General features: G+C 41.1%; 1 protein-coding gene across 2 annotated transcripts in view; it reads left to right on the top strand.

Moving 5' to 3' along the window:
- LETM1 (leucine zipper and EF-hand containing transmembrane protein 1) overlaps nt 1-26,025 on the top strand; it is a 69,314-nt gene that overhangs the window by 13,567 nt on the left and 29,722 nt on the right. For both annotated transcript variants that reach the window (XM_007055970.4, XM_007055971.4), the window contains exons 3-5: nt 88-541; nt 13,423-13,566; nt 17,742-17,879. In XM_007055970.4, coding sequence (XP_007056032.2) covers nt 88-541; nt 13,423-13,566; nt 17,742-17,879 — 736 coding nt within the window. The remainder of the gene's footprint in view (nt 1-87; nt 542-13,422; nt 13,567-17,741; nt 17,880-26,025) is intronic.

Consider the following 26,025-nt stretch of genomic DNA (forward strand, 5'->3'; position numbering starts at 1 on the left):
AGTTGTGATTTTAAACATATAGTAGAACTTCCTCCTTTAGCACATATTGTTGGATATCTTAAATGCCTTTTTCTTTCTTCCTTAAAGGAATGTACACTTCAAATATTGCACTCGTGTCCACCCTGTTTACCTTTACCCCAAGAAAGATCAGTACAGTTGTTTGACTAAAGGACCTGAAAAAATGTACTTTAAAGTTGTGAGCTCTCCTGTCTCATGGACTCCACTTCCAAGTTTGGGCATTTTGGGGCCCCAATACCTTCCAGTACGATGGTGGCATTCTTCACATCCCCGTAATGATGACTCCATGGTGGAAAAGTCACTGAAGTCTTTAAAGGATAAAAACAAGAAGATGGAAGAAGGAGGCCCTGTATATAGTCCAACAGTAGAGGTTGTTAAAAAATCTCTTGGACAGAAGATTGTGGATGAGGTGAAGCACTATTATCATGGCTTTCGATTGTTATGGATTGACACAAAAATTGCTGCAAGAATGCTCTGGCGAATACTTCATGGCAACGTTTTGTCTCGCCGGGAACGGAGGCAGGTAATGAGTACATGTAGTCTGTTCTATTTACTATTGAGTGATTAGACTCCTTGCCTGGGTTAAATTGAGTGGGTTCCTTGTCTTTTTTTTTTTTTTTCTTTGTATTTAGAATCAATAAGGTTACCTCTAGCATCCTTAGTTAAGGGAACTTTATCCAGTATCTGATGCAGCCAATTGAAAAAAAGACTGAGGTTTATTCATATCACATAAACAGTATCTGTATTTATGTGTATGTTAATTTATTTTAGTGAGTCTCCCAAACTTAGGGCTATGGAGCTAAATTGGCGCAGTTGCAATCGATGCAGTGGCACTGATTTAGCGGGTCTAGTGAAGACACACTCAATTGATGGGAAAAGTATTGTATCGTATATCAAAAATGAACATGGATACAGAAGCTGCAGCTGTTCTATTCAATAGTTTTTTTATATCAATTTTTTAATGCACTTATGCAACGAACAGTAAACATTTCTTCTGACAAAAGGGACATCTTTTATTAGTCGTCAAAATATAATTTTTCAGGTTTTTTTAATGTACAAAAAATAATTATGCAATACTGGGGACCAATTGCTTACCAGAAGTTATGTTTGAAAACCAAGCTATTTGAACTATTATAAAAGATGCTTTGAGTGTAAAATGGATAAATGCATATTTTATTTGTTCCCAAACAAAATAGACTAATTTGAAAACACTTAGAACCACTTGTGGGAGCTATGATTCAAACCAGAATAAATCTTAACACAATTTAGAGGTTGATGTTAAGAACGTTTCCCATTTTGCTTGGATTTGAAGGTATGTTCTTGACTCTGAATTTAAACCAGGCTTGTAGCCGTGATTTATTTTCTTAAAACTGTTTTTAGTACAGTGACTGAAAATGGACAGGTTCTTGGTATGTAGCCTAAAAGGAGATGATTTAACTAAATTGTAGTTTTTCACCCCAGATGGGACCTGAACCCGCAATCTCTGACTTCGAAAGCCATTGCCTTATCCATCGGGCCCCTGAGGCCCAGTTGTTATATTGTGTGACTGAGAACATATAGTAGTACATTCTCAGACATACAGAATGTAGAAAACTTTTGTGTCAAATAATGCATTGAATGTCCTTAAATGATCTTGTTTTGGTTTTCTTCAAAGTAAAAAAGTGCATTAAGTTTGTTTGTTTGTTTTTAAATCAAAGCTGTCTCTTTATGACAATAGAGAGCCTACAGGAGGGCAGTGTTATACTATACCTGAACAGGGGAGGCAGGTAGACTGAGAGTGTATTTGGTATAATGTCCTTTTAAATATTTTGTCAGATCAGTGAAGCAGCTAAATAGTCTTGACATTGTGTGTTTCAACTCACTTAAGAAATATCTGAAATAATTTTTTAGGCTATAGGCACATGTGTAGGTAAGTCACGTATTGCAGTACTGGATATGTGTTAGAAATCCAAGAGGAATTCTTTCTTTTCAGTTTTTGGCTTCCCATGTACAAATCTATGAAGGTTTATAGGTGTTGTTTTTTGTTTTCAAGAACTTGTGAAAGTTGCTCAAAGAAAAACTAATCCTATTTGTAAGGATCATATGTTCAGTGAGGGGCACTAGTGGTTTTGTGAATTACTGGTTGACAATGAGTTGTTTCTTTAGTTTTAAAAAGTTTCCCATAAAACCCTGAACCAAAGATTTATATATTAAATTGACCAAGGGTCTTCAACTTGTACTAAAAGAATATTTAAAAAGTCTTAAAGGGGTGAATTCAGCTTAAAGTCTTGCCTGCTGTTGGCACAAAAAACAGGTAAGATTACTACAACTGGAAGAGATTAGAGAAGAAAAATCTTTTAGTTCATTTAGTTACAATACCGGACCCTCGCTAGAACGCGTATCTTTATAACGCGAATTCAGATATAATGCGGTCACGGCCATGGATCCCAAATTTAAGTACTGTACAGTACAATTTTTTTGAGTAAAACTGCGATAAATCGACTGCTGAGTGCTCGCCTGTCGACTCTAGTACTCCACCAGAACAAGGAGCACAAGCACGGTCGACAGGAGAACGTCAGCTATTCACATAGCTGAAGTTGCGTATCTTAGATGGACCCCAAGCGGTAGAGTAGACAAGCCCTAAGATGATTGCTGTAGGCCTAGAACGCCATACAAATGTAATGTAATAAAAATTTACAGGTACAGTATTTATCTTTAGAAAGATGTCAAAATGTCTGGGAAAAGGAAGGCTTACTCGGTGCAGGAGAAATTGGATGCTGTTGAACAACTTAGGAATGGCGAAACCCAGGCAAAGATTAGCTGCGATATTGGTATTAACGAGTTCACCTTTCGTGGATGGCTAAAGAATTCTGACAAGCTTGGAACTTACATTCAGAACCTGAATGAAGATCATGGCCTTCAAAGAAAATGAGCCCGTTTAGCGAATGATATCGATCTTGATTCTGCGGTGTACACGTGGTTTGTGCAAGAACAGCAGAAAGGCATTTCAATCTCTGGTCCGCTTATAGCCATGCAAGTGGAAAAATTTGACCGGGAACTTAATGGCGAATTCAGCAATTTTTAAGGCGAGTTCAGGTTGGCTATGGCGATTTCAGAAAAGACACAAAATCTCTCAGATTGCAGTTTTGGGAGAAAAACGCTCTGCTGATGCCGACGCTGCGCAATCGTACCCTGTGAAGCTGAGGGAAATTTTACAGGCAGAGGGTTACTCAGAGGAACAGGTTTACAATGCAGACGAAACAGGAATTTATTATAAAATGTTGCCTGATAAAACCCTGGCTGTCAGAACAGATGAACGTAAAAAAGAAGGATATAAACAGGCAAAAGATCACCTTACTTTACTGTTTTGTGTGAATGCAAAAGGCAAGCATAAATTAAAACCATTGTGCATTGGAAAGTCTCGCAAGTCTCAGTGCTTTCATCACATAAATGTGAATTGCTTACCGTTTTCATACAAGAACTCCAAATATTCCTGGATGACCAGAGAGAATTTTGAACAATGGTTCTTCACCGAATGTATCCCTTCTGTGTGAAAGCATTTCCGGGCAAAACACTTAGAAGAAAAGGCCGTTCTTTTGCTAGACAACTGTCCAGCGCATCCTCCGGCCGAAAGACTCAGAACCCGTGATGGTAAAATATGGGTTGAATACTTACATAAAAACACGACTTTCAAAATCCAGCCGCTTGATCAAGGTGTTATCACCATTTTTAAGCAGCACTATCGACTCAACTTGGTACAACAAATGATAGAAAACGAGTTGTCTGTCACCGATTTTCTGAAGAAGTTGACTGTAAAAGACTTTGTCTACATTGGCCACTATTCCTGGAATTTATTACACGCTGAAACGATAAACCACTGTTGGATTTGGTGGGACTGAGAGTCGTTTGGCCACCCGCTCCTGGAAGAAAATGAAGAAAGCAGATCACAGTCTGATGAGGAATACAACTTCGAGGGATTTACAGAGGAGGAAGTTGGAAGAACAGACATGGAGTGGATGCAGGAGCTGTGCGAGCGACTGTTTGGGCTCGGGGTGACTGTTCTGCCACAAAATATCAAGTCCTGGATAAGAGGCGATGATGAAGCAGAAGAATTTTGTCCTGTTGCTGAAAATCTAACGGATGACCAAATCCTTCAGGCAGTATGACCAAACAACATTCCAGAAGTTGAAGAATTGGCCTTCGCCGTGGAAGAAGAAGAGGAAGATGAAGTGGACATCGTTCCAACGTCCACTGCGACCATAGCCAGCTTAGAGACTGCTTTGAGATGCAAGACGTTGAGCCTATAAAAATTATGCAGCTACGTAGTCTTTTGCAGTTTGCTAAGCGGAAGTGGCACAGCAGCAAGAAGCAAAAGCAACTCACCGACTTTTTTAAGAAAACTAGACTAGTTTATTGTAATGTCTACTTTAAACCTCTAATAAAGCAACACTTTTTTTTTTTCTCGTTTGTTTCCTTCAAGTAGGAGTTTATTTTCTAAGGTTTTCTATACTTTATGGATGTGACATTTACTGTATACAGTAATTTCATTTTAACGCGGTCCCCGCTATAACGTGGTACTTGGCATGGATCCCAAATCCCTCATTCTAGTGAGGGTCTGGTGTAATAGTACCTAGCTCTTATACAGTGCTTTTCATCCATAGAACTGAAAGCACTTTACAAAGGAATTCAGTATAATTATCCCCACTTTACAGAAGGGGGAACTCAGAAAGGGAGGTGATTTGCCCAAGGTCATCCAGAAAGCTGGGTCAGAACCAGAGATGGAACCCAAGTCTCTTGAGTCCCATTCTACTGCCCTGTCCACTAGGGCACATTGTCAATGTTCTGTCATTATTTCCATTGTGTAATCTAGTTAGTTAGTTTTCTCTATTTGTATGTGAGTCTTTCCTACAACAAAAAGAGTGAAAAGCATTTTTTTAAAATAGGGAAGTGTAAATCACAAAAATTGGTAGGCAGAAGGGGGCTGCAGCTCCGGGTACCTCTAGTATCTACTACTTTAACTCATTTTTTGAAATCAACTAGGTTGAGGAGATGATGCCTCTGAAGTTTTGTAATTTAAACTGTTATCTAGTTTGCATGTTTTGCCACACTGGTGAATTGCATACAGTTTTTTCTTAGAGAGTTAAGGGCACAACTCTGAAGGTGCTCAGTGCTTCTCAAGGTTTGGCCCTTAAATGCCTGATAGAATGAAGTTCACTTCAGTGCAGAGTGCCTGCACAAATGGGGTGGATCCATGCTTCAATTATGCAGCACCTTTAAGGAGCTTTCTGCAAGGTTGTAAGTTTCATCCAGTAATGAATTACTTTGAAGTAGAACTTTATTTTAAACTTTAACTGTAATTTTCTATTAGTATTTAAGAAAATGTTTAAATGATGGGATGGATGGTCTACAGAGGCAAGAATTAATCACTTGTGATGCTAAATCTTCAAAGAAAATAAATCATACATTTTAATTGAAAGAGCACTTTGAAAACTTCCAAGCTATCATTTTAATTTGAACACTGCTTTTACTTTTCAATCAATAAGTTGGATTTCAATTTATGTTGGTGCTTCTGAATCTTTAGAGAGATGTTTTCCCTAAAAACAAATAGGAGAATATAGAAGGAGGGCTTGCATGGAGGTAAAAATAGAGAATTATCTTGGTAGCTGGTGTTAGGTGTGAGGAGGAGATGCCACAAAGAACAACAATGGAGAACAAAAGTATTAAAAATACACAAATTGACATACACATTCTACATTGACCGTCTAGGTCATAGAATCTGTCTTATTCCAGCACAAATGATTATTATTATTATTATTTTTTTTAATTTCACATTATATTGAAGGAAATACTAGAATCGTAGATAGAATTCTGGCCTTTTCTGACTTCAGGGCTGACCCCAAGACATTTATTATAACACTTTGTCGCCCAGTAATGGTCCAGGCAGGTGTCAAGCAAAAATAATGACACGTTCTGGTTGGTGGGTTATAACGTTTTATACGTAGATAGCTTGTAATTAGTCATTATGTACCATCTTCCTCGTGATATTTTCCTGTGGAACTAAATTTTTTTTAAAGAGAAATTTATTTTATATCACTTGGCTGCCACAGAGGTAGGCTGGGGTGTCCTTTTTTCTTTTTAGCAGGTGGCAGATAATTGCAATCTGCTCTTTCTCTGGTTGTCTTTTTCCTCTTTCCCTTTCCCCTTGCAAGTGTGTACATGCCATTACTTCCTACAGGCTCTCATTTTCTTATCTCACCAAGAGTAGCAGAGGTAAAGCACCTCTAGAAAAAGTTGTTTCACACGAGTTTGTATTTATTGCTATACAAAGAAAAAGAAGATTAAAATTTTGGTAGTGATTTTGATTTATGTGATACATTGATGTTTTAACTAAGATTGCAAAATAGAGGTATTAAATTATTAAAAACCATGACACTCTAGCACTTAATCCAAAAAGTGAAACAAGTCTAGGAATAGGTCTTCTTAACTTTTTACTGGTTCTCATGTTGGTGGCATGTGGCTAACGTATAAAAATAATGAACAGAGGAGGAGTGTAGTACTCCTGAAGGTGAACTTGGAATGCTCTGCCATCAGGATAGCAGTATATTTTAGTCTTTTTTTTAAAAAAATAGATCAAATGAAATAAAACTGTCTTGATAGCAGCTTTCAATTCCTGGAAAAAGGAAACCTGTTTATTCAGTAAGAAAATTAAAAACCTTTTTTAAAATTCAGTGCATTAAGATTGTTGGGGAAGAAAGTAGGGCTTTAATTACTTTCATATGCAATGGTTGAGAAGCTGTAAAAACAAAATTAACTCTTTGAGAACTGGCATAATTAAAAGACCCCAGTTGAGTAATGCAGACACATTCTTTAGCACCCCAAGAGTAATCTGCCTAAAGGTACTGATTAACTTGTATTAATTTTCCCTTTATCAGCCTGCATGACAGAATCAGCGAGTGGAACACTTCTTATAGTAGTTTAGTTGACAGCAAGTAGTTGAGGGGTTTTGGGGCGATGTGGGGGCCTTGAGAAAATAGTAATAAGGAATCTTGGAGAAAAAATTAGTTTATTCTTAAAGCAAGAATAAAACACAGCTGGCTATATTCAGAGTCTTCATTGTCTAAACTGCACACGCTACCATGATTACATGCACGTTTGGTAATCTTGTGCAAAATATGAAAATAACCTCATTTTCACATGTAGTTGCCGTAATTGCATGCTTTGTTTTTGCAGCTAGTTTTAAAAAAATCAGTAGAGCCCTGCAAATCTGCAGCTATCCACTTAATATCTGCGGACCATGTTTGTGGATCATGGATTGGATGCAGATACAAATTTTGTATCCGTGCAGAGCTCTAAAAATCAGGCTCTTGATGAGGATGCTAAAATGTTTTAAATCCATGGTATAATCCATCTTTGCTAGATTAACAAAAATAAATTCTATATTGTGATAGTTTGCATATATGCATAATATTAGTGCATACTCATTGTTTTTATCTGTACATCTAAAACTATTCACAAAGTTGGGTATTGTCATTACCTCTGTTTAACAGATAGAGGGAAACTGAGTGACAAAAGTTGTAACTTCAGTTAACATGGTAGAACTAGAACCCAGCTGTCTTAAATCCTGTATCCTATTCATAGGACCACACTGCTTCTGACATGTTAAAATGTGCAAATCAGGTCAGAAAGTTAGAAGCACTGCTGTTGAAAGACTGGTCTTGTCTTTAGGTAGCTTGTACAGGATCTGACTGAGAATATGTTGTTCCTAAGTGCTGTTGTCTAGCCGTGATTGAACTGTGCTGCTTGCAGTGGATTGGTGATCTGGTGCATTGCCAAGTTTTTTCCTTGTCTAAGCTTTTATCTAAAGTGTACTTCTCTCACATGAAAGGCCTTGTTTCACACAGGTTTTTTGTACCGCTGTAAGTTACTTTTTCACACTGACACAGTGTGTTCGTAGTTTACTCCAGGGGGAATTCTGCACCAAAAAAATAAAAAATTCTGCTCACAATATTTTAAAATTCTGCATATTTTTTTGTCAAAATAATGCAATATAATCAAGTTGGTTTAAATAAATTACCGAAATAATTGAAACTCCATACAGTGGGTGGAGAATGGGAGTGGGGAGCATTGGAGAAAATCACCAAACCCCCTCTGTCTAATAGTAATGTAGCTAGTATTGATCCTTTACTTCTAGTTATTAGTCAACAAATAAATGCAGGGATATGCTCAGTGTTACATCATAGGCAATTGAAGAGCAAGAGAGGGCTGGGGACTCAAACTCATAATTTATACTGGCTACTGGCCGTCTCCAAAAAGGTCAGTAGCAAACAGTTCATGGAACACATTTTGATAGGAAATTTTTTCATTCCAAAAATTTAAATCAGTTCTAACCCCTAAAGCACCATAAGCATTTCTAAGGTTATAGTGTCCTTTACAGTAAGACTCCTTTACACCACTCTGGCAATGTAAAGGAGCCTTAAAATTTTTATATCTGTTTTATACTCCTTGGGGAATTCATGAAGAACAATGGGAACAATTCACCAAGCAGGCAGGCTTCTAGATTTGGCTCTGCCTGGGGGAACAGAGCCTGTCCTACACCTACCTCTTTAGAAACACCCCAAAGCCCTTCCCCTCCACACCGAGCGTGCCACAATAGACTGCCCAGTCCCCCTCTCTCCCCCCGCCAGTGGTGATTTACATATCTACCAGCTGCTCTGGGTATCCAAACTGACCTGCCTGAACTGCCGGGGTGGGCGCGTGACCGCTCTTGTGGCTTCCCTTTTCTTCCCGGTCAGAAGACATTTTTCTGCGGGGAAGCAAATAAATCTGCAGGGGCCGTGAATTCTGCGCATGCACAATGACACAGAATTCCCCGAGGAATAGTAGTTGGATTGCTACACTGGTGTAAAAAACTTCAGTGTAGAAAAGGCCTGATTTACAAAAAGGCACTTTTTGCAGTTTTAAAATACAGCTTTGTTTTTTTCATTATATGGAGCTAGAGACAGTGAAGGAATGTCAACTAGAAATATGCTTTGTGGTACATTAGATGGTTAGATTACTGCATTTCAGCAAAATACTTAACTTCTGGATGACCAATTATCATAAGATTAGAACCAAGGGACAATCAACTCTTTTCACATACTTTCTTTAAAACTTATTCAACCCTTTTAATGCAGCTTTTCTTATTTCTTTAAAACATTTATCTTAAAATCTAGTGTGATTCTGACTAATATAAAATTTCAGGTTGGTCAAACAGGTTTCAAAATCCCGCTGCCAGATTATACAAAACTCACTGTTGGATTTTTTTTTTTTTTTTTTAAGTAAACATTTTATGTAACCTTAAACCTTAAATCTCTTGACAGTCTCTGGTGAAATCTTATCTTCACACCAACTGACAAATTAGTTATATTTCTGCCTCCCCTTTCCTTCCTTTCTGGAAGCAATTATGAACAGATATCCAAGTAACCTGACCACATTAAGAGCAATAGTAACATGGCTAGGGCAATCAAACTATTGCTCGTGTAAAACTGTCAAAATCCTGCTTTTTGTAGAGGCTAGTGAACTTAATCATGTGTGGAGATCAGTTGGGCCAAACCACATTATAACTAGCACAAATTCTCCGTTGTTATACTTGGACTTAGGATAGGAGATTTGGATTTCACCTTAAACAAACGTAGATGTATATGTACAAAGAGATTTTAATGAGTTATAAGCATAAATTTTGAGTTTTGCATTCTTTTAAAGAGAATAAAGGAAATAATTCCATATGTACTGTATCTGAATTTTCAATTCTCTCTCTCAAGTATTTTCCTTTACTTACTCAGAACTTTTAAAGCTTTGCAGTGTTCATTAACCTTCCATTTTGGGAATTAATAAGTCCCTTTTGATCCTGAAAACAGTAGATCAAAACTTTCAAATTTGGATGTTTAAAATTTTCAGGCTTCTGAATAAAAACGGTCTAACTTTTAAGTGTTGCTGAGCACGTGCTGCTTCCAAAAGGATCTTACAGTTGAAATTTCAGTCAGATCTAGGAGAACTTTTGCAAGTATAGCTATAATGGTATACTATACCAGCAAAGCACTCCTAGTGTGGATGCAGATTATACCAGTGTCATAAATATAAAGGGAAGGGTAACCACCTTTTTGTATACAGTGCTATAAAATGCCTTCTGGCCATAGGCAACATCCTGTTACCTGTAAAGGGTTAAGAAGCTCAGCTAACCTGGCTGGCACCTGACCCAAAAGACCAATAAGGGGACAAGATACTTTCAAATCTGGGCGGGGGAGTCTTTGTTTGTGCTCTTTGTTTACGTGGTTGTTCTCTCTTGGGACTGAGAGAGGCCAGACAGAAATCCATCTTCTCCAACCCATCCTAATCCAAGTCTCCAGTTTTGCAACCAGTATAGGTAAGACAGGCAAGGCGGATTAGTTTATCTTTTGTTTTATGTGAATTTTCCCTGTGTTAAGGGGGAGGTTTATTCCTGTTTTCTGTAACTTTAAGATTTTGCCCAGAGGGGGATCCTCTGTGTTTTGAATCTGAATACCCTGTAAAGTATTTTCCATCCTGATTTTACAAAGATGATTTTTACCTTTCTTTTTTTTAAATACAATCCTTCCTTCTTTTAAGAACCTGACTGATTTTTCCATTGTTCCAGGATCCAGTGGTTTGGGTTTTTGATTTTTGTAACCAATTGGTTAGGATATTCTCAAGCCTCCCCTGGAAAGGAGGTTTGTAGGGCCTGGGGGAATATTTTGGGGGGAAGACGTCTCCAAGTGGTCTCTTTCCCTGTTCTTTGTTTAAAACGCTTGGTGGTGGCAGCATACTGTTCAAGGACAAGGCAAAGTTTGTACCTTGGGGAAGTTTTTAACCTAAGCTGGTAAGAATAAAGTTAGGGGGTCTTTCATGCAGGTCCCCACATCTGTACCCTAGAGTTCGGAGTGGGGAAGGAACCCGGACAACCAGCCAAACTGCACTTTAGCTCTATAGCTTGTTCCAAGACACCTTGCTCCTCCATCCACAGCAAAACAACCGGTATAGGCAATAGCACGGTTTTCCCAGTGTCTGCTCTGGGGACTTTTGCTGGCACAGCTATTTTGGTCAGAGGTCATACCTTGTCACACTGCTGACAAGCATAGCTGTAGTTATCTGTGAAGTCAGTAGTGTAGATCTGGCCTTCAACCTTTAATTGTAGATTTAGAAACTGACCTACATTGCCAAGTACCTGGATTGCTTAGTCAGTTGTTTTCATCGAGGTATATACTTCCTGTTCAAGGTATAGTTCCAGACTCCAGAGAAATATTTTTCACATTGCAGTAACAATAAGTAAATACAAAGATTTTACGGATCCTGGTGGTCTGGATTTGGCCCATGGTCCGACTACCCCGGCTTACATGATAAAACTGGTACAAGCCTATCAACATAAGGGCCAAAGCAAAAGCTTTCACTCCCTAATGTAATTTAAATTAACACGCATGCAGCTAGTGCACAAAGGACTTGTGTGTATGTATACCACGTAATGCTCTGTTAGTAAAAAGTTGGGGGGGACATATTGTTTTCAGGTAGTTCAAGATTCTGGCATGAAGGCATTGGCCTGATTTGGAGAATTACACTTCATTTCCTTCCACTCTAGAAGAGCTGTGATTTGTTTACAACAGTTGTGCGCATTACAATGAAATTAAATATATATCACAATTATAATGAGGTGAGGAAAAATGACTTCATTTGGTCTTGGTTACTCAGTCTCCAGTACATCATGCATGTAAGCAGAGGAGCTGCTTTGAGGACCAACAATCACCATCTCCTGTGTTCAGGTGCTTTCTAGGGTTTAAGTGAGATATTTAACAATCCTATTGAGACACAGTGAGGCTCATTATGTGCTTTGGAAATACTTTCACCAGTTTTCAGTATTGTAGAAACACTGGCACTGAACTGAAGTGTGTGGTAGCTTACAGAAAAAAGAAACCTATTATTATTTTATTGTGATTGCATTTATATAGATATTTAAGTCAAGCACGTTAGTCTAAATGTCTTAACCATTCAGCAGTTGACAGAAGGGCATTGAGCATGTCCATTGAGCAAGGAGAGTCATGAAGGCCCCACTTATTTGCAACACATTTGATGATACTGTGTCTGAAGCATTTGAGCTTTGCCCACAGGTGCTGTACTGTTGGATCTTTCACAAGATATGCATTCGCTATGTTTGAAGCTTGCTCGTGACCTAGTATACTATCGGGAGGTGACACTGAGGTTGTTTTAAAGGAATAGTTCAAGGCACCCTGTTTGAACAAAGACAGTAGACTGGTGAAATAGACATATCTTTTAACTGGAGTGGTTGCAGCGTATCTTGCACCTTAAGGCTTGTTGCCTGATGTCAGAAAGGGCAATGTTGGACAGGACTGGCAGCTAGGTCAAGTTGGTTGGTCTCATGGTACCAGTTATTTCACATTGTTAGATCTCTGCACAGATACAAAATTTGTATCTGTATCCGATCTGCAAAAATGGTTTGCAAATATTTGCATCCGTGGATATAAAATGGATATCGGCAGATTTACAGGGCTCTATGACCAGCTCCATGGGTCACCGTGCATCAGTCCTGCAGGGTTGTACGAAGTGCTCCCCTCCACCCCAAGCTCTCCAGAGACCTCCTGCCCCGGCATATCTCCATCCTCTCTCCGGGCAAGGAGGCTACAATCCTGGGCCCTCGTGTGCAGCGCTGCCCTCCAAGTGGGGAACTCAAACACACCTGCGCAGCCGCCGCAGCTCTAACACACACAGACACAACCAGGACAGACAGTGGTGACAACTACACTCCTCTCAGTGCCTTCCGTTGCTGCCCACTAGTTTAAAGTACACCACCACCTCTTTCAAAAAGGCACTTTGTTCACTATGCAGGAGCAAACTGTCGTGCTCCTTTATGGGAGTTGTAGTTTACCTCCTCCGTCTGAGCAATCTGGGGACTACAATTCCCAGAATGCCAGGCGGCCTGTTGCCATATATTGCAGCCCACTGCTGCATGATTCAGAGAGCCGAGCTGGAGCTTGTTGGCTGGGTGACAACCGCTCTGTTTGAGTGAGTGTGTACTGCTATCAGAGCTCCAACCCCGCCTCCTCCCTCTCACATCTTTTCACCTCCTGGGACCCTCACATCTGCTGTTGGAGCCAGAGCATTTGCCTTGCCCCCATTCTGTCTGTTACAGCATCACCCTGATTTCTATGGGGAGATCACTAGAGCCCTGCGTGGGCCGTACTTTGGAGCAACTCAACTCATCTCATCATATCCTGTAGTTCCTGAGAATTTGAAATATCTTCATAGAACACACACATTTGCTGGTTTAAATTGTAATATGTCTGTATTAAGCATTCTTTTGTTTTTAATGTTGCCATGTAAAATTTTGTTCTTGTCTATTAATGCCTCTCATTTTTCTCCCAGTTCCTTAGGATATGTGCTGATCTCTTTCGCCTGGTTCCTTTCCTAGTCTTCGTCGTCGTTCCGTTCATGGAGTTTCTGCTTCCAGTAGCCCTTAAGCTGTTCCCTAGTATGCTTCCTTCAACGTTTGAGACAAAATCTAAGAAGGTAATCACAGCATAGACTTGGAATCAGTCAAATATTTAACAAGAACTAAACTATACTTGAAATTTTAACTTGCTCCTTGTTGAAACTTCATAGGCGAAAGCCACGATTTGTTTCTTGATAGCAGGGTGCTAACATTTTCCTGGGTTACAAATTGCTAACTGTTTAACAAAAAAAAGGAGTACTTGTGGCACCTCAGAGACTAACCAATTTATTTGAGCATAAGCTTTCGGGAGCTACAGTTCACTTCATCGGATGCATCCGATGAAGTGAGCTGTAGCTTACGAAAGCTTATGCTCAAATAAATTGGTTAGTCTCTGAGGTGCCACAAGTACTCCTTTTCTTTTTGCGAATACAGACTAACACAGCTGCTACTCTGAAACCTGTTTAACAAAACAGTTTTAATAGTTTATTCCTGTTTAACCTGGCTGGGATATTGATAGCATCCTCCTAGCCAGAATCGTATTTTAAAAGTTCTAACGTAGTTCTAATGAAAGCGTGCTCAGTGCTTTAGACATTGGATTCGGTTTTAACAATTTACAAAACTTTTTGTTATGTCAGAAGTTGATAAAATTGTATTCCCAGACAAACCTATTTAAAGATGTAGGTAAGCTTGAGAGTAAATATCAGTAATATAAGGGTGAAAATCTTTTTTTTTTTTTTTTTAAAGTAACTATCCATTAAATCAAAAAAAGCCAGGAAATCAAAATTAAAATTGAACTTGTGAGAAAATGCAGCCTTCAACTGTATTGAAATTCATGGTTAAAGGCCACCTCCTCTTCTGCATACCTCCAGGATGCTGAAGAAAAGATGTTGATCTTTCCTTTTTTTTCAGGGTATGGCAGAAAAATCATTTTTTTTAATGGAAAGAGTTGCAACACTAAGGAGTGGTGGCTCTTACCAAAGTATCATATGCAGAGGAGAGTAGGTTGGCTTGTTCCACTGAATAAAACCCTTGGTTTATTAAATTCAGACTGAATTACATGGCACTAACATGACATAAAATAGATAGATTTTTAAGGCCAGAAAGGGATCTTTGTGATCTAGTCTGACCACCTGCATAATCCAGGTCACAGGACTTCCCTGAACTAGTTTCTGTTTCATGCCTAACAGCTGTAGTTGAATTAAAGTATATCTTTTAGAAAAAACATCTAATCTTGATTTTAAAATTTCCTGTGATTGAGAATCCACCCCTTGGTAGGTTGTTCCAGTGGTTAATTAATCTCACTATTAAAAAATAAAAGTAAAATGCCTCTTATTTCTAGCTAGAATGTCTAGCTTCAATTTCTAACAGTTGGATCTTGCTCTATCTTTTTCTGCTAGACTGAAGACCCCTCTATCAGATTTCTGTTCTCCATTATGATGAAGTCATTTCTTAACCATCTCTTTGATATGCTAAATAGATTGAGCATTGTAAGTCTCTCGCTGTAGGGTATCTCTTCTAGTCCTGTAATCATTTTCATGGGTCTCCTGTGAACCCTGTCCAATTTTCCAACATCCCTTCTTGAATTGTGGACACCAGAACTGGACGCAGTGTTCCTGTTCCATTAGTGCCAAATACAGAGGTAAAATAACTTCCCTACTCAATTTTCACCAGTTTTTACATGCAAGGTTCACATTAACCCTTTTGGCCACAGCGTTGCAGGGGGAGCTTAGTGTTCAGCTGATTTATGTGCGACCCTCAAGTCTTTCAGACACACTGCTTTCCAGCATAGTCTTTTCCATCCCGTAAATATAACCTGTATACTGTGTTCATAGATGTTTGACCTTACATTTGGCCATATTAAAATTCTTGTTGATTACTTGCGCTCAGCTACCAAGTTATGCAGGTACGTCTGTCTCAGTGATCTGTCCTCTTTATTATTTACCATTCCCTGAATCTTTGTGTCATCTGCAAACTTTATCAGTAATTTTGTTTTCTTCTAAATCATTGATAAAAATATTAAATATTATAGGGCCAAAAAGATCCCTTGGGATCCCACTTGAAACTCATCTACTCAGTGATTCCCTGTTTACAGTTACATTTGGAGGCCTGTCTGTTAGCCAGTTTTAATCCATTTACTGTGTGCCATGTTAACTTTTTATTGTTCTAGTTTCTTAATCAAAATGTTATGTAGTAGAGTCAAATGCCTTACAGAAGTCGAAGTATATTACATTAACACTACTACCTTTATCAGCCAAACTTGTAGTTTCAAAGAAACATACCAAGTTAGTTTAACATTCCCATTTTCCATCAACCTATGTTGATTGGTATTATATTACAGGACTCTTATTAATAAAAAAATTTAAAAAGTATTAACAATTCCAGTATTTTGCCTGGGGTTGCTGAGAGGCCTCTAATTACCAGGCTAATCTCTTTTATCCCTGTAAAAATATTAGCAGAACATCAACTTCTTTTTTTTTAAGTTCTCTGGAACTTTTTCATAGATTCATAGATATTAAGGTCAGAAGGGACCATTATGATCATCTAGTCTGACCTCCTGCACAATGCAGGCCACAGAATCTCACCCACCGACTCCTGCGAAAAACCTCTCACCTATGTCTGAGCTATTGAAGTCCTCAAATCGTGGTTTAAAGACTTCAAGGAGCAGAGAATCCTCCAGCAAGTGACCCATGCCCCATGCCACAGAGGAAGACGAAAAACCTCCAGGGCCTCTTCCAATCTGCCCTGGAGGAAAATTCCTTCCCGATCCCAAATATGGTGATCAGCTGAACCCTGAGCACTTCCCCAATTTCCAAGATTTGTTAAACATCAATTTTAATGGTCCAGAGTGCTCCTTTGATAGCTCTTTTAAAACTCTTGGATGCAAGTTTTATGGACCTACTTATTTAAAAACACTTTTTAGTAGCTTCTGTTTAACATCCCTCCTTAGTTACTGTTGGAATGGAAAGTATTTACTCTTACAATGATGATATATTATCTGGCTTTTTCCCAACTACAGAATAGAAATATTTATTAATCACGTCTGCCTTTTCTGCATCATTACTGGAAAATCTACCACTTTCATTTAGTAATGAACCAATACGGTTGTTAGGGCTCATTTTTTCTCTGATACACTTAAACAAAAACCCCACAACAAAGAGCCCCAGGTGGCAGCCCCCTATCCTCTCCCCGTCTCCCTCTGGTTGTCCTTAACTCTGTTAGTCATAGATTTATTTGTGGTCTTTTGCTTCCCTTATCTATTTCCTAAATTTTTTAGCTTCTCATTTATATTGATTGATTGATATGAACTTTTCCTTTATTCCATTTGTTTTATTTTTATATCTGTATACTGTACTTTTCCCACTTAGCTAAGCTAAGTGTCTTCTTTGTATTGACTTCTATTGCATTGTAGTCTTCTTTCTCAGTTGGGAGATTGCAGCCTTTGGGGCTTCTAGTAAAAAGTTCTTAAATGGGTATTCCAATTATCATTCACATTTTTCTTTTAAAATTTTCTCCCAGGTGATCTGACCCATAATTTTCAGCGTTTTGAAATTTTTGCTTTGAAAGTGCTAAGTATACATTTTACTGGTTGGGACTTTACATTTATTATGTGCAAACAGAATAATCAAGTCAGGAGCACTTTTGCCTAAGCAACCACTAACTTTTAGTTCTGTGATCAGTTCCTCTTTAGCTGTCAAGGTGAGATCTAATATAAAATTCAGATTACCCTGTGTTGGATGCAAACCTTTTTGAGTTATAGATAACTTTTAAGAAATTTCAAGAACATTTTAGTATTGGCAGCCTGAGACGTCCAGTTTGTCACTCAGATTGAAGATCTCCTGGGTACATAAGTGCTTAAGGAGCTGGTCATACTGTTCCCTCCTGTAATTCGGTGGTCTGTAGCAAACACAAACTAGTACTCCATCTTGTGATTGTCTGTTAGACCATCGATCCATAGCATTCAAGATAATTTACTTCCTAGTTAGTGACTCCGAAACAGGTAATGCCATTTTTAACAGAGTGCCACTCTCCCCCCTCCCTTTTGCCTAGTCAGTCCTTCCTAAACAAGTTATAGATGGAAAATAAATGGCAACTGATCAAATGCTGTGGTGTAATGACATCTAACATACTCTAGTATTGGAAAAACCTCTGGAGCCTCATCCAGAGAAAGGTTTACAGGTGGGGGGAAGGGAATCTCGATGGGTATAATTGTGGAAAGGACATCTTAAAGCAAACATGCTCTTGTTTTTTATAGGAGGAGAGATTGAAGAAAGAATTGAGAGTGAAACTTGAAGTGGCAAAATTTCTTCAAGACACTATTGAGGAGATGGCCTTAAAAAACAAAGCAGCCAAAGGAAATGTTACTAAAGATTTTTCTACCTTCTTTCAAAAGGTAAAAATATAACCTTGTACTCTGTTCACATAAAAAGTGAATAGCTTGATATTTTTATCTTACTAAGCAATAGACAGTGGTGATGAAGAAAACTAAGCTTGTGGCATAATTTGTTGCTACTTATACCATAGTTACCTGTCTTTACTCATTATGTTGGGCTTAAGTGAATTGTGCGTGACATATGCTGAACAAAAGGTGCGCAGAAGTTTTGTTCTTCCAGTTACAATTTATTGTGCTGAGATCTCACTTCAGTATCCCAAGTGGCACTTTCACTTAATCCAATGCATTTCCGTTTTAATTCTCAAATGTTGAATGCGTAGTAGCTTCCATATTACTGTACACGGTGGCTAGCACAGGGACATGGAATATGAAAAGTGAGAGAAAAATGTAAATTCTGTTCTGGTCAACTGGCTAGAAATTACTTAATTGTAGCCAGATAAACTTTTAAAGTTTGAGGTAGTAGAGAAATCAGTGCAGACCTACTGGCTTTTGCCCGCCTACTTAGTTGTAGTCTATGCTAGAAAAGGTTTGCCAGTATAGCTATATGCTGTCATAAGTGCTTTTGCTAATATAGCTTATGCTGGTTCCCTGAATGAAGTAAGCTATACTAGTGAAAGCTTTTATTTTGCCAGCATAACTGCCTATGTGGGGCTCTTGCTGGTGTAGAAATGTTATAAAAAACCACACCCCTAACTGATATAGTAATTACTGTACAGACAAAAGAATTGGCCTTTAGAGTACACTCTTTTTTTTTTTTTAGAGCAAATGGTCTGGTTCTAGACTGCCTGAGCCATTGGGTTTACTAATATATGCAGCATTTATTTATTTCTGTTTTGGCAGTGCTCAGAGTCCCCAAGCAGGCATTAGGCCCCCTTTGTGTTTGGCACTCTTCAAACAAATTTTGACAGTCCCTGCCCCAAAGAGTTCACGAACTAGTTAATATGCAACAGATGAATAAACAGACAAATGACAGGCAGGATAGTGGGATAATAACAGTAGAGACAGCTGTGATTACATAACTTAATAGTCACAGTGGAAAGGAAGGATGATTCAGTATATGTGGTAAAGCCTGGGACTTGGGAGATTGGTGTTCAGTTCCCTGCTCTTCTGACAAAGACTTCCTCTATGACCTTGGACAAGTCATTAAATCTGTCTGCCTCAATTCTTCATGGGTAAAATGATGCTTCCTTACCTCACATGGGTGTCGTGAGGATAAATACATTAAAGATTGTAGACACTCAAATACTAAGTTGATGGAGCCATCTGAGTACCTTAACTAATGATGTCAGTAGTCACTAACCTAACCAGTGCCAGGCAGTAGTGACTTAGTCTTTTACTCTATAAAACTACTGTACAAGCAAGCACTATCATTGCAACACCCGTGAGTTAAGGAAGAATTCCTGGTTTGCCTGTCAGGGTGCAAGGGGGATACAAGACTCAGAAAGATTAAGTGACTTGTGAAGGCCCTGCAAAAGATTGAGTGCAGAGCTGCAATTAGAACTCTGGAGTTACTGGTTTCCATCCCCGAGCTCTATATGCTAGACCACACTGCCTCCGCGATTTAAGGAAACACATGCACTTTTATCGAACAGATGATATCATTTTCATGTACATAATTGATTTGTAGGAGGATTAATGGGGGGAAGGGGAGCATTATTAAACAGCATTAAAGTAATTTAATGAGGTGCTAGTAAAAGATAAACGCATAGCAAAGATATTTTAGATCAGTTCTGTAAATTTTAAACTTAAATACTTTTCTCTTCCTGTTGGTATTCCAATTAAAATTAATAACACAATGTCTTGGTCATGTACACACCTCTATACTAATGGAACACTCAGATTGTGATGGGAAGCAGAGGTACGGAACTTGCATTTTTAAGAATAAAACATGCTATATATCTTTTGGCACTACTTGGTTTGTTTATGATGCGCCACATCATACTAAAGGGACATTGTCTGATCAAATTTGCCCTGAAATGTAAAGCTTTATAGAACCTAACGTCAGTAGAAATGTTTCTGTGATTTTAAAAAACGGGGTGGGAACTGTCTTGAATTAACATTCCCCTTTAATGTTTTGCAACGTGCAAGAGACTGCCAGGGACACTGATTAGAAATGGAGTATAAACAAAAGTGAAACTGACTTTTTTTTTCCATTATCCCATCTCGGAGAAATGCAAAAAGTTAAGTATAGGTGGGGTTTTTTTGTTTTGTTTTTTTAAAATTCTTTTGGTACTAATGGTCTCTGTAGCCTAGGATGTTTCATCAGCTCTTTTCACCTAGTAATGTTTTGAGCCCTGGCTGAAAGAGAGAGACTAAATCTGTAGATGTGAAAGATGGGGGGCTGGGGGGGAGCTCCCACCAGTGAAGTCTAGGGGCTGCATTCTGAGAAATTTCAGCTCCTCTGTCATGCTAATTTTGGTTGGGGTTATATGTGCATGCAGCAATTTCTTCTGGGATTCTGTCCCTAGACCAGGGGCATGCAAACTTTTTGGCCTGAGGGCCGTATCAGGTTACTGAAATTGTATGGAGGCATGGCCCGGCCCCTGTCCAAACCCAACCCCCCCCCCCCCCCCGCTTCTCGCCCCCTGAGGGCTCTTCCCCCCCACCCCCAGATTCCTGCTGTCAGTCCCCTGACTGCCCCTGGACCCCCCACCCCTAACTGACCCCTGCCACCACATCCAACCCCCACCTCTCCTTCCTGACCCCCCCCATCCAACCCCTCCTCCTTCCTGACTGCCCTCCCTCCCCTGGGAACTCTGCCACATCCACCCACCCTGTCCCCTGACCGCCCCCAGAACCTCCACCCCTGACTGCCACCCCATCCAACCCCTCCTCTCCTTGCTGACTGCCTCCTGTAGTTTGGCCACCTCTGCCCTAGACCTTGCTTGGGTGCTCCACAGTCCATAGCCTCTGGGTAGCAGGTTTATGTTAAATTTGTAGATCCTTTAGCTGCAGAAGGGAGGACTTTTGCCTTTTTTTCCTTGCCTTCGTCAGCCAGAGCCTCTTGACTGCTGCAAGGGTGAAAGTCTGATACTCTTTCCTTCTGCCAGAGCATTTTGACTGTCATAAGGTGGGGTGAGGGATCAGGAAGGAAAAAATTAGAGGCAGGCCGACAGAGCAGAAGGGCTGCTGCTACTTTGAGTAGTATCCCTGTGGATGCTGCACTGTAGGTGCGGCAGCGCCTCCTGTGCCTGGGATTGGAGATCATTGGGCTGCATATGCGCTCCTCCCTGTCTCGTGCTGTGGGCGGCATCTGTATATGTTCTGTCCTGTCCAAGTGCCTTTGGTCTGGGACAGAATCCAGAGCAGAACCCTTCTACCTCAACCTTTAGAGACTCTCCTTAACTTACCTTACATTCGTAGTGATTAGCAGTTTTCTGTTAATCCTCCCCCCAACCCCAAAATAAAATATTTTAGTTACTCTGCCCTTCCCATTACCTTATGCATTCCCTGTTTCCTGCTCTCCCCCTCGGGACTGTGCTGGGACCTCCCAGGTACAAGAGGTGCCTCTCTTGTCGAGAGGCCTTTCCCATGAGTGACAGTCACTCACAGTGCATCTGCTGCCTCAGTGAGGTCCACATCGCACAGAAGTGCACCCACTGCACCAACTTGACCACCTGGGCCCAAAAGGACCATGAACTCAGACTAAATATTCTCCTCATAGAGCATTCTCTATGGCCAGTTTCAGACCCTCACCCTGATACCTCTCTGGCATGGATCTCACCCCTGGCTTAGTCATTGTCCGACCCCTGCTTGCCGCGGTCATCCAAGACAGGAAGACACTCTTAACAGGAAGAAACAGACTACTACATCGCCTGGTAAGGAACCACCTCAGAGAAGCCATTCCCTGCGAGGTCAGTAGCCTCAATATCATCGGGGTGAGACTTAGCTTCCATGACCATCTAGATACTTCTGGTACTGGAGCTAAACAGAAGTCCAAGGACCCTAAATGGGCAGCACGAGGCGGCAGACATCCTGTCTCTCAGGACCGAGCAGCACAGTGCAAGAGTTTCCGAAATGGTACCGAGTGCCTCATTCAAGACAACTTCATGTGTTTCATCCCTGACAGCTGTTTCGGCACTGACCAAATCCTTGGCACCAGGCAAGATCTTGGCACCGAATAAGTCATCTGTACCATATGTTGGCCACTTGAGGGAATGCACTCTGCCCTTGGCACCAATAGCTCCTTCACTTTCCAAACAACCACCGGTGCTGATGATGCTTGCCTGCTCCACAGCAGTTCATATATCGAAGGGACCTGATCTTCTTTGATATGCCTGAGTCTCTGCTTCTCTGTAGAGAGCTCCCTATAGCCCATGTTTTCCCCTGAAGTCACAACACTGTTCTACTTCACCACTGAGAACTGCACCACCCTTGTGCCTACCTTTAAGATGCTGGGGGGAGGGATAGCTCAGTGGTTTGAGCATTGGCCTCCTAAACCCAGGGTTGTGAGTTCAATCCTTGAGGGGGCCATTTAGGGATCTGGGGCAAAAATTGGGGATTGGTCCTGCTGACTAGATGACCTCCTGAGGTCCCTTCCAACCCTGATATTCTATGATTCTATGAATCCACCCTTCCCAGCAAGGAAGAAGAGGAAGAGAACGAAGAGTACTCTGTTCTACCCACATATCCAGAACACACATGCAGACAATCAGCTGCTGGTCTGTGTTATCTGGAACCCAGAACCGAACCAGGGCCCTGGTACAGACGTCCATGGATGCAACCCACATGTCAGTTCTTCCACGTTGGCCCTACTGGGACTCATGGGCTACGTACAGGGCACAGTTTCCCAAACCGCCCATAAAGCAGAGCCAGAAACGCACTATCACCATCCTCATCCATCTTTCAACCACCTGATGTCGGCTCAGTAATGACGGAGGAACAGCAGGAGGAAGCTCCACTTCTCCTGTTCTTCCCCTGATGAGGCCATTGTGCCACCACTTCCTATATCTGCAGGCAATTTCAGACACTTTCAAGAACTATTCCGCAGAATCAGAGCATCTCTCTCGATCCTGCTGGAGAGGTCAAAGAGCAACAACACAAGCTGCTCGATTATCCTACACACCTCCACGTGGACAAAGATAGTCCTCCCTATTAATGAGGCCCTCTTGGACACTGCCAAGGTCTGGCAGACCCCAGCATCCATCCCGCCAGCCTGCAGGTGAATGGACAAAAAATACTATGTTCCTGCTAAGGACTTAGAATCTTTTCCCCCCCCGTTCTACTCCAAACTCCCTGGTCATCAATGCAGTACACCAGAAGGGACACCAATGCCACCCCAAGGACTGGAAGCGACTAGACTTGTTCGGTCGCAAAGTATATTATTCTGCGACACTCCAGTTCCATATCGCCAATTACGAAGCTCTTATGGCCAAATACAATCATATGAACTGCAGTAGAACTTCAGAGTTACGAACACTTTGGGAATGGAGGTTGTCAGTACTTTGAAATGTTCATAACTCTGTACAAAGCACAGTTCAGGCTCAGATCCAGCAGCTGACACTCCAGGCCAGGTTTCAGCAGCAGCTGAGCTCCCTCCTCAGCTCTGGAAGCCTACTTGCAGGCAGCTTCTTTCCTTGGGTCGGACTGAGTTTTCAAGCTTGTCCCACGCCCGGGTGAGGTGGGGTAAAAGTGGCTCCAACCCCAGTGCTGCTCCTGCTCTGCTGGCTCTGGCTGCCTTGGGCTGGCAGCCCCAGCATCTTCATGTCTTAGCTGTAAGTGACTACCCCACGCATGGGGGTGGGGTGGGGACAGGCAGCCCAGATGTGCCTACCTTTAAGATGCAATACAGGTACAGTACAGTATTTGGTCTTTTTTTATATATTTTTGGTCTCTGCTGCTGCCTGATTGGTTACTTCTGGTTTCACGTGTTGTCCGGTTGACCAGTCAGTCTGTAATTCTGGTGTTTGTATCTTTAAGGTTCTACTGTATTCTAAAATACAGGAATTCTATCAACATTTGCCATATCAGATGAAAAGAAGGAGCAATTCCAGGCACTCATGTCTGAAGGACACCTTCTCACCTACATGGCGCTACAAGCCTCCCTGGCTTCCGCTGACATGGCTGCCCACTCCATCGCAACAGCTGTGGTAATGAAACGAGAATCATGGCTTCACCTCTCCGTATTCCCTGAAGAGGTGCAGACCATGGTTGAGGATCTACCCATTGAGGGTTCCAAACTATTAGCTGAGCACACTGATGAATCCCTACATTCTCCAAAGGACTCTAGAATGACTCCACACTCTTGGCACATATACACCAGTGCCGATGAGACATCGTGGAAATATCGGTATACCCCAAGATCCCAACCTCCACCTTTCATTCCTCACTGTCATATGGAATGCAACAAAGACGACAGAGATCCTATCCAAAGTGCAGACAGACGCCGCCTTGGTGGGCTACTTCTCATGCATCTTCATCGAAACAACAATTTTGAAGGTTTGGTTGGCTCCAAGAAGCCTCCGCCCATTCCAGTTGCTGCAGCCATCTTTAACAACTTGCCGGTTTGGTGATCATTTAGTCCCCTTTTATCCATCATGGCGGCAAACCACTTCAGAGAAGTTTCAGAGTAGCAGCTGTGTTAGTCTGTATCCGCAAAAAGAAAAGGAGGACTTGTGGCACCTCGGAGACTAACAAATTTATTTGAGCATAAGCTTTCGTGAGCTACAGCTCACTTCATCGGATGCATGCAGTAGAAAATACAGTGGGGAGATTTTACATACACAGAAAACATGAAACAATGGGTATTACTATACACACTGTAACGAGACTGGTCAGGTAAGGTGAGCTATTACCGGGGGGGGGACAAAAAGGAAAAAAAAAAAAACCTTTTGTAGTGATGATCAAGGTGGGTTCTGGAAATAATCAATAATCCTGTACCTCCCTCCCAGCCCTCTCCACGTCTCTCTTCAGGGACCCCTCTCACAAACACCTTTTATGAGAAGAAATAAATCACCTTCTGCAACTGGGAGCCATAGAACTGGTCCCATCCCAACACAGAGGGAAAGGTTTTTATTCCCACTATTTTCTGATCCAAAAGAAATCCAGCAGGTGGAGACCAATCTAGACTTACGAAACCTCCACAAGTTTATCAAACTGCAATTCTTTAAGATGGTCACACTATCAACCATTATCCCAGCACTGGAACAGGGGGACTGGTTCACAGCCCTCAACCTCCAAGATGCATATTTTCACATCACTATACACCCTGCTCACAGATGATTCCTCAGATTCATCTGGGGACGCATCGTTACCAATACAGGGTACTGCTCTTTGGGCTCTCTACAGCCCCTCGAGTATTCTCCAAAGTCCTTGTGGTTGTGGCAGCCTACCTGTGCACACAAGGCATTGTGATATTCCCATACTTAGACTACTGTCTCCTCAAGGCTCCCTCCAAACCCTGTGCAGTACATGCCATATGAAAGTTGATGCACCTTTTCTCGAACCTTGGCCTTCAAATAAACATACAAAAATCGACACTCACTGGTACAACGTCTGGAGTTTATTGGGGAACATCTGGACGCGATACAGGCCAGAGCCTGCCTTCCAGCTCACAGATTTCTACAATAGTCAACTTCGTATCCACTGTGAGAACCAGGATGTGCTTCCAACTACTTGACCATATGGCAGCAGCCAGGTTCGTGGTAAAACACGCCAGGTTGCGTTACCCGGGGTTCTTTCAGCCCAAAGCTCTGGGTAACTTTTACTCTGTGCGAGGTGGTGTCAGGAAATAAATAAGGGGAGACACGGCTGTCCGACTGATAAATGGCTGGCACAAACAGGACAACACGAGTGCTTTCACTTAAAGGTAAACTTTACCTAGTCTCAAGCACTTGCACACGTCCGCAACAGGTTAGTAAAACACCCCCAACCCTCGATAATTACCGAAGCTGAGTGTGGCTTTCGAGTGGCATGGCGGCTGCCAGTGGGGAACACAAGATGTATCCAGAGGGAGAGTCCAGTCCTGAAGAGTCCCACTACCTCAAACTTTTCCCCCTTATTATACATTAGTAATAGAATGACATGTCCCTTAAAGAAAACTTGTTAAGCAAGCAGTTCCAATGGGCAAGCAAGAGGCTCCTTCTGATTATTGATTAACGAAGTGTGGGTTTTTCCAGAGTTTGCAGCCTTGAGGCCCCAGTAGATA

Source organism: Chelonia mydas, chromosome 4 (assembly GCF_015237465.2).
Source record: "Chelonia mydas isolate rCheMyd1 chromosome 4, rCheMyd1.pri.v2, whole genome shotgun sequence".
NCBI lineage: Eukaryota > Metazoa > Chordata > Testudines > Cheloniidae > Chelonia > Chelonia mydas.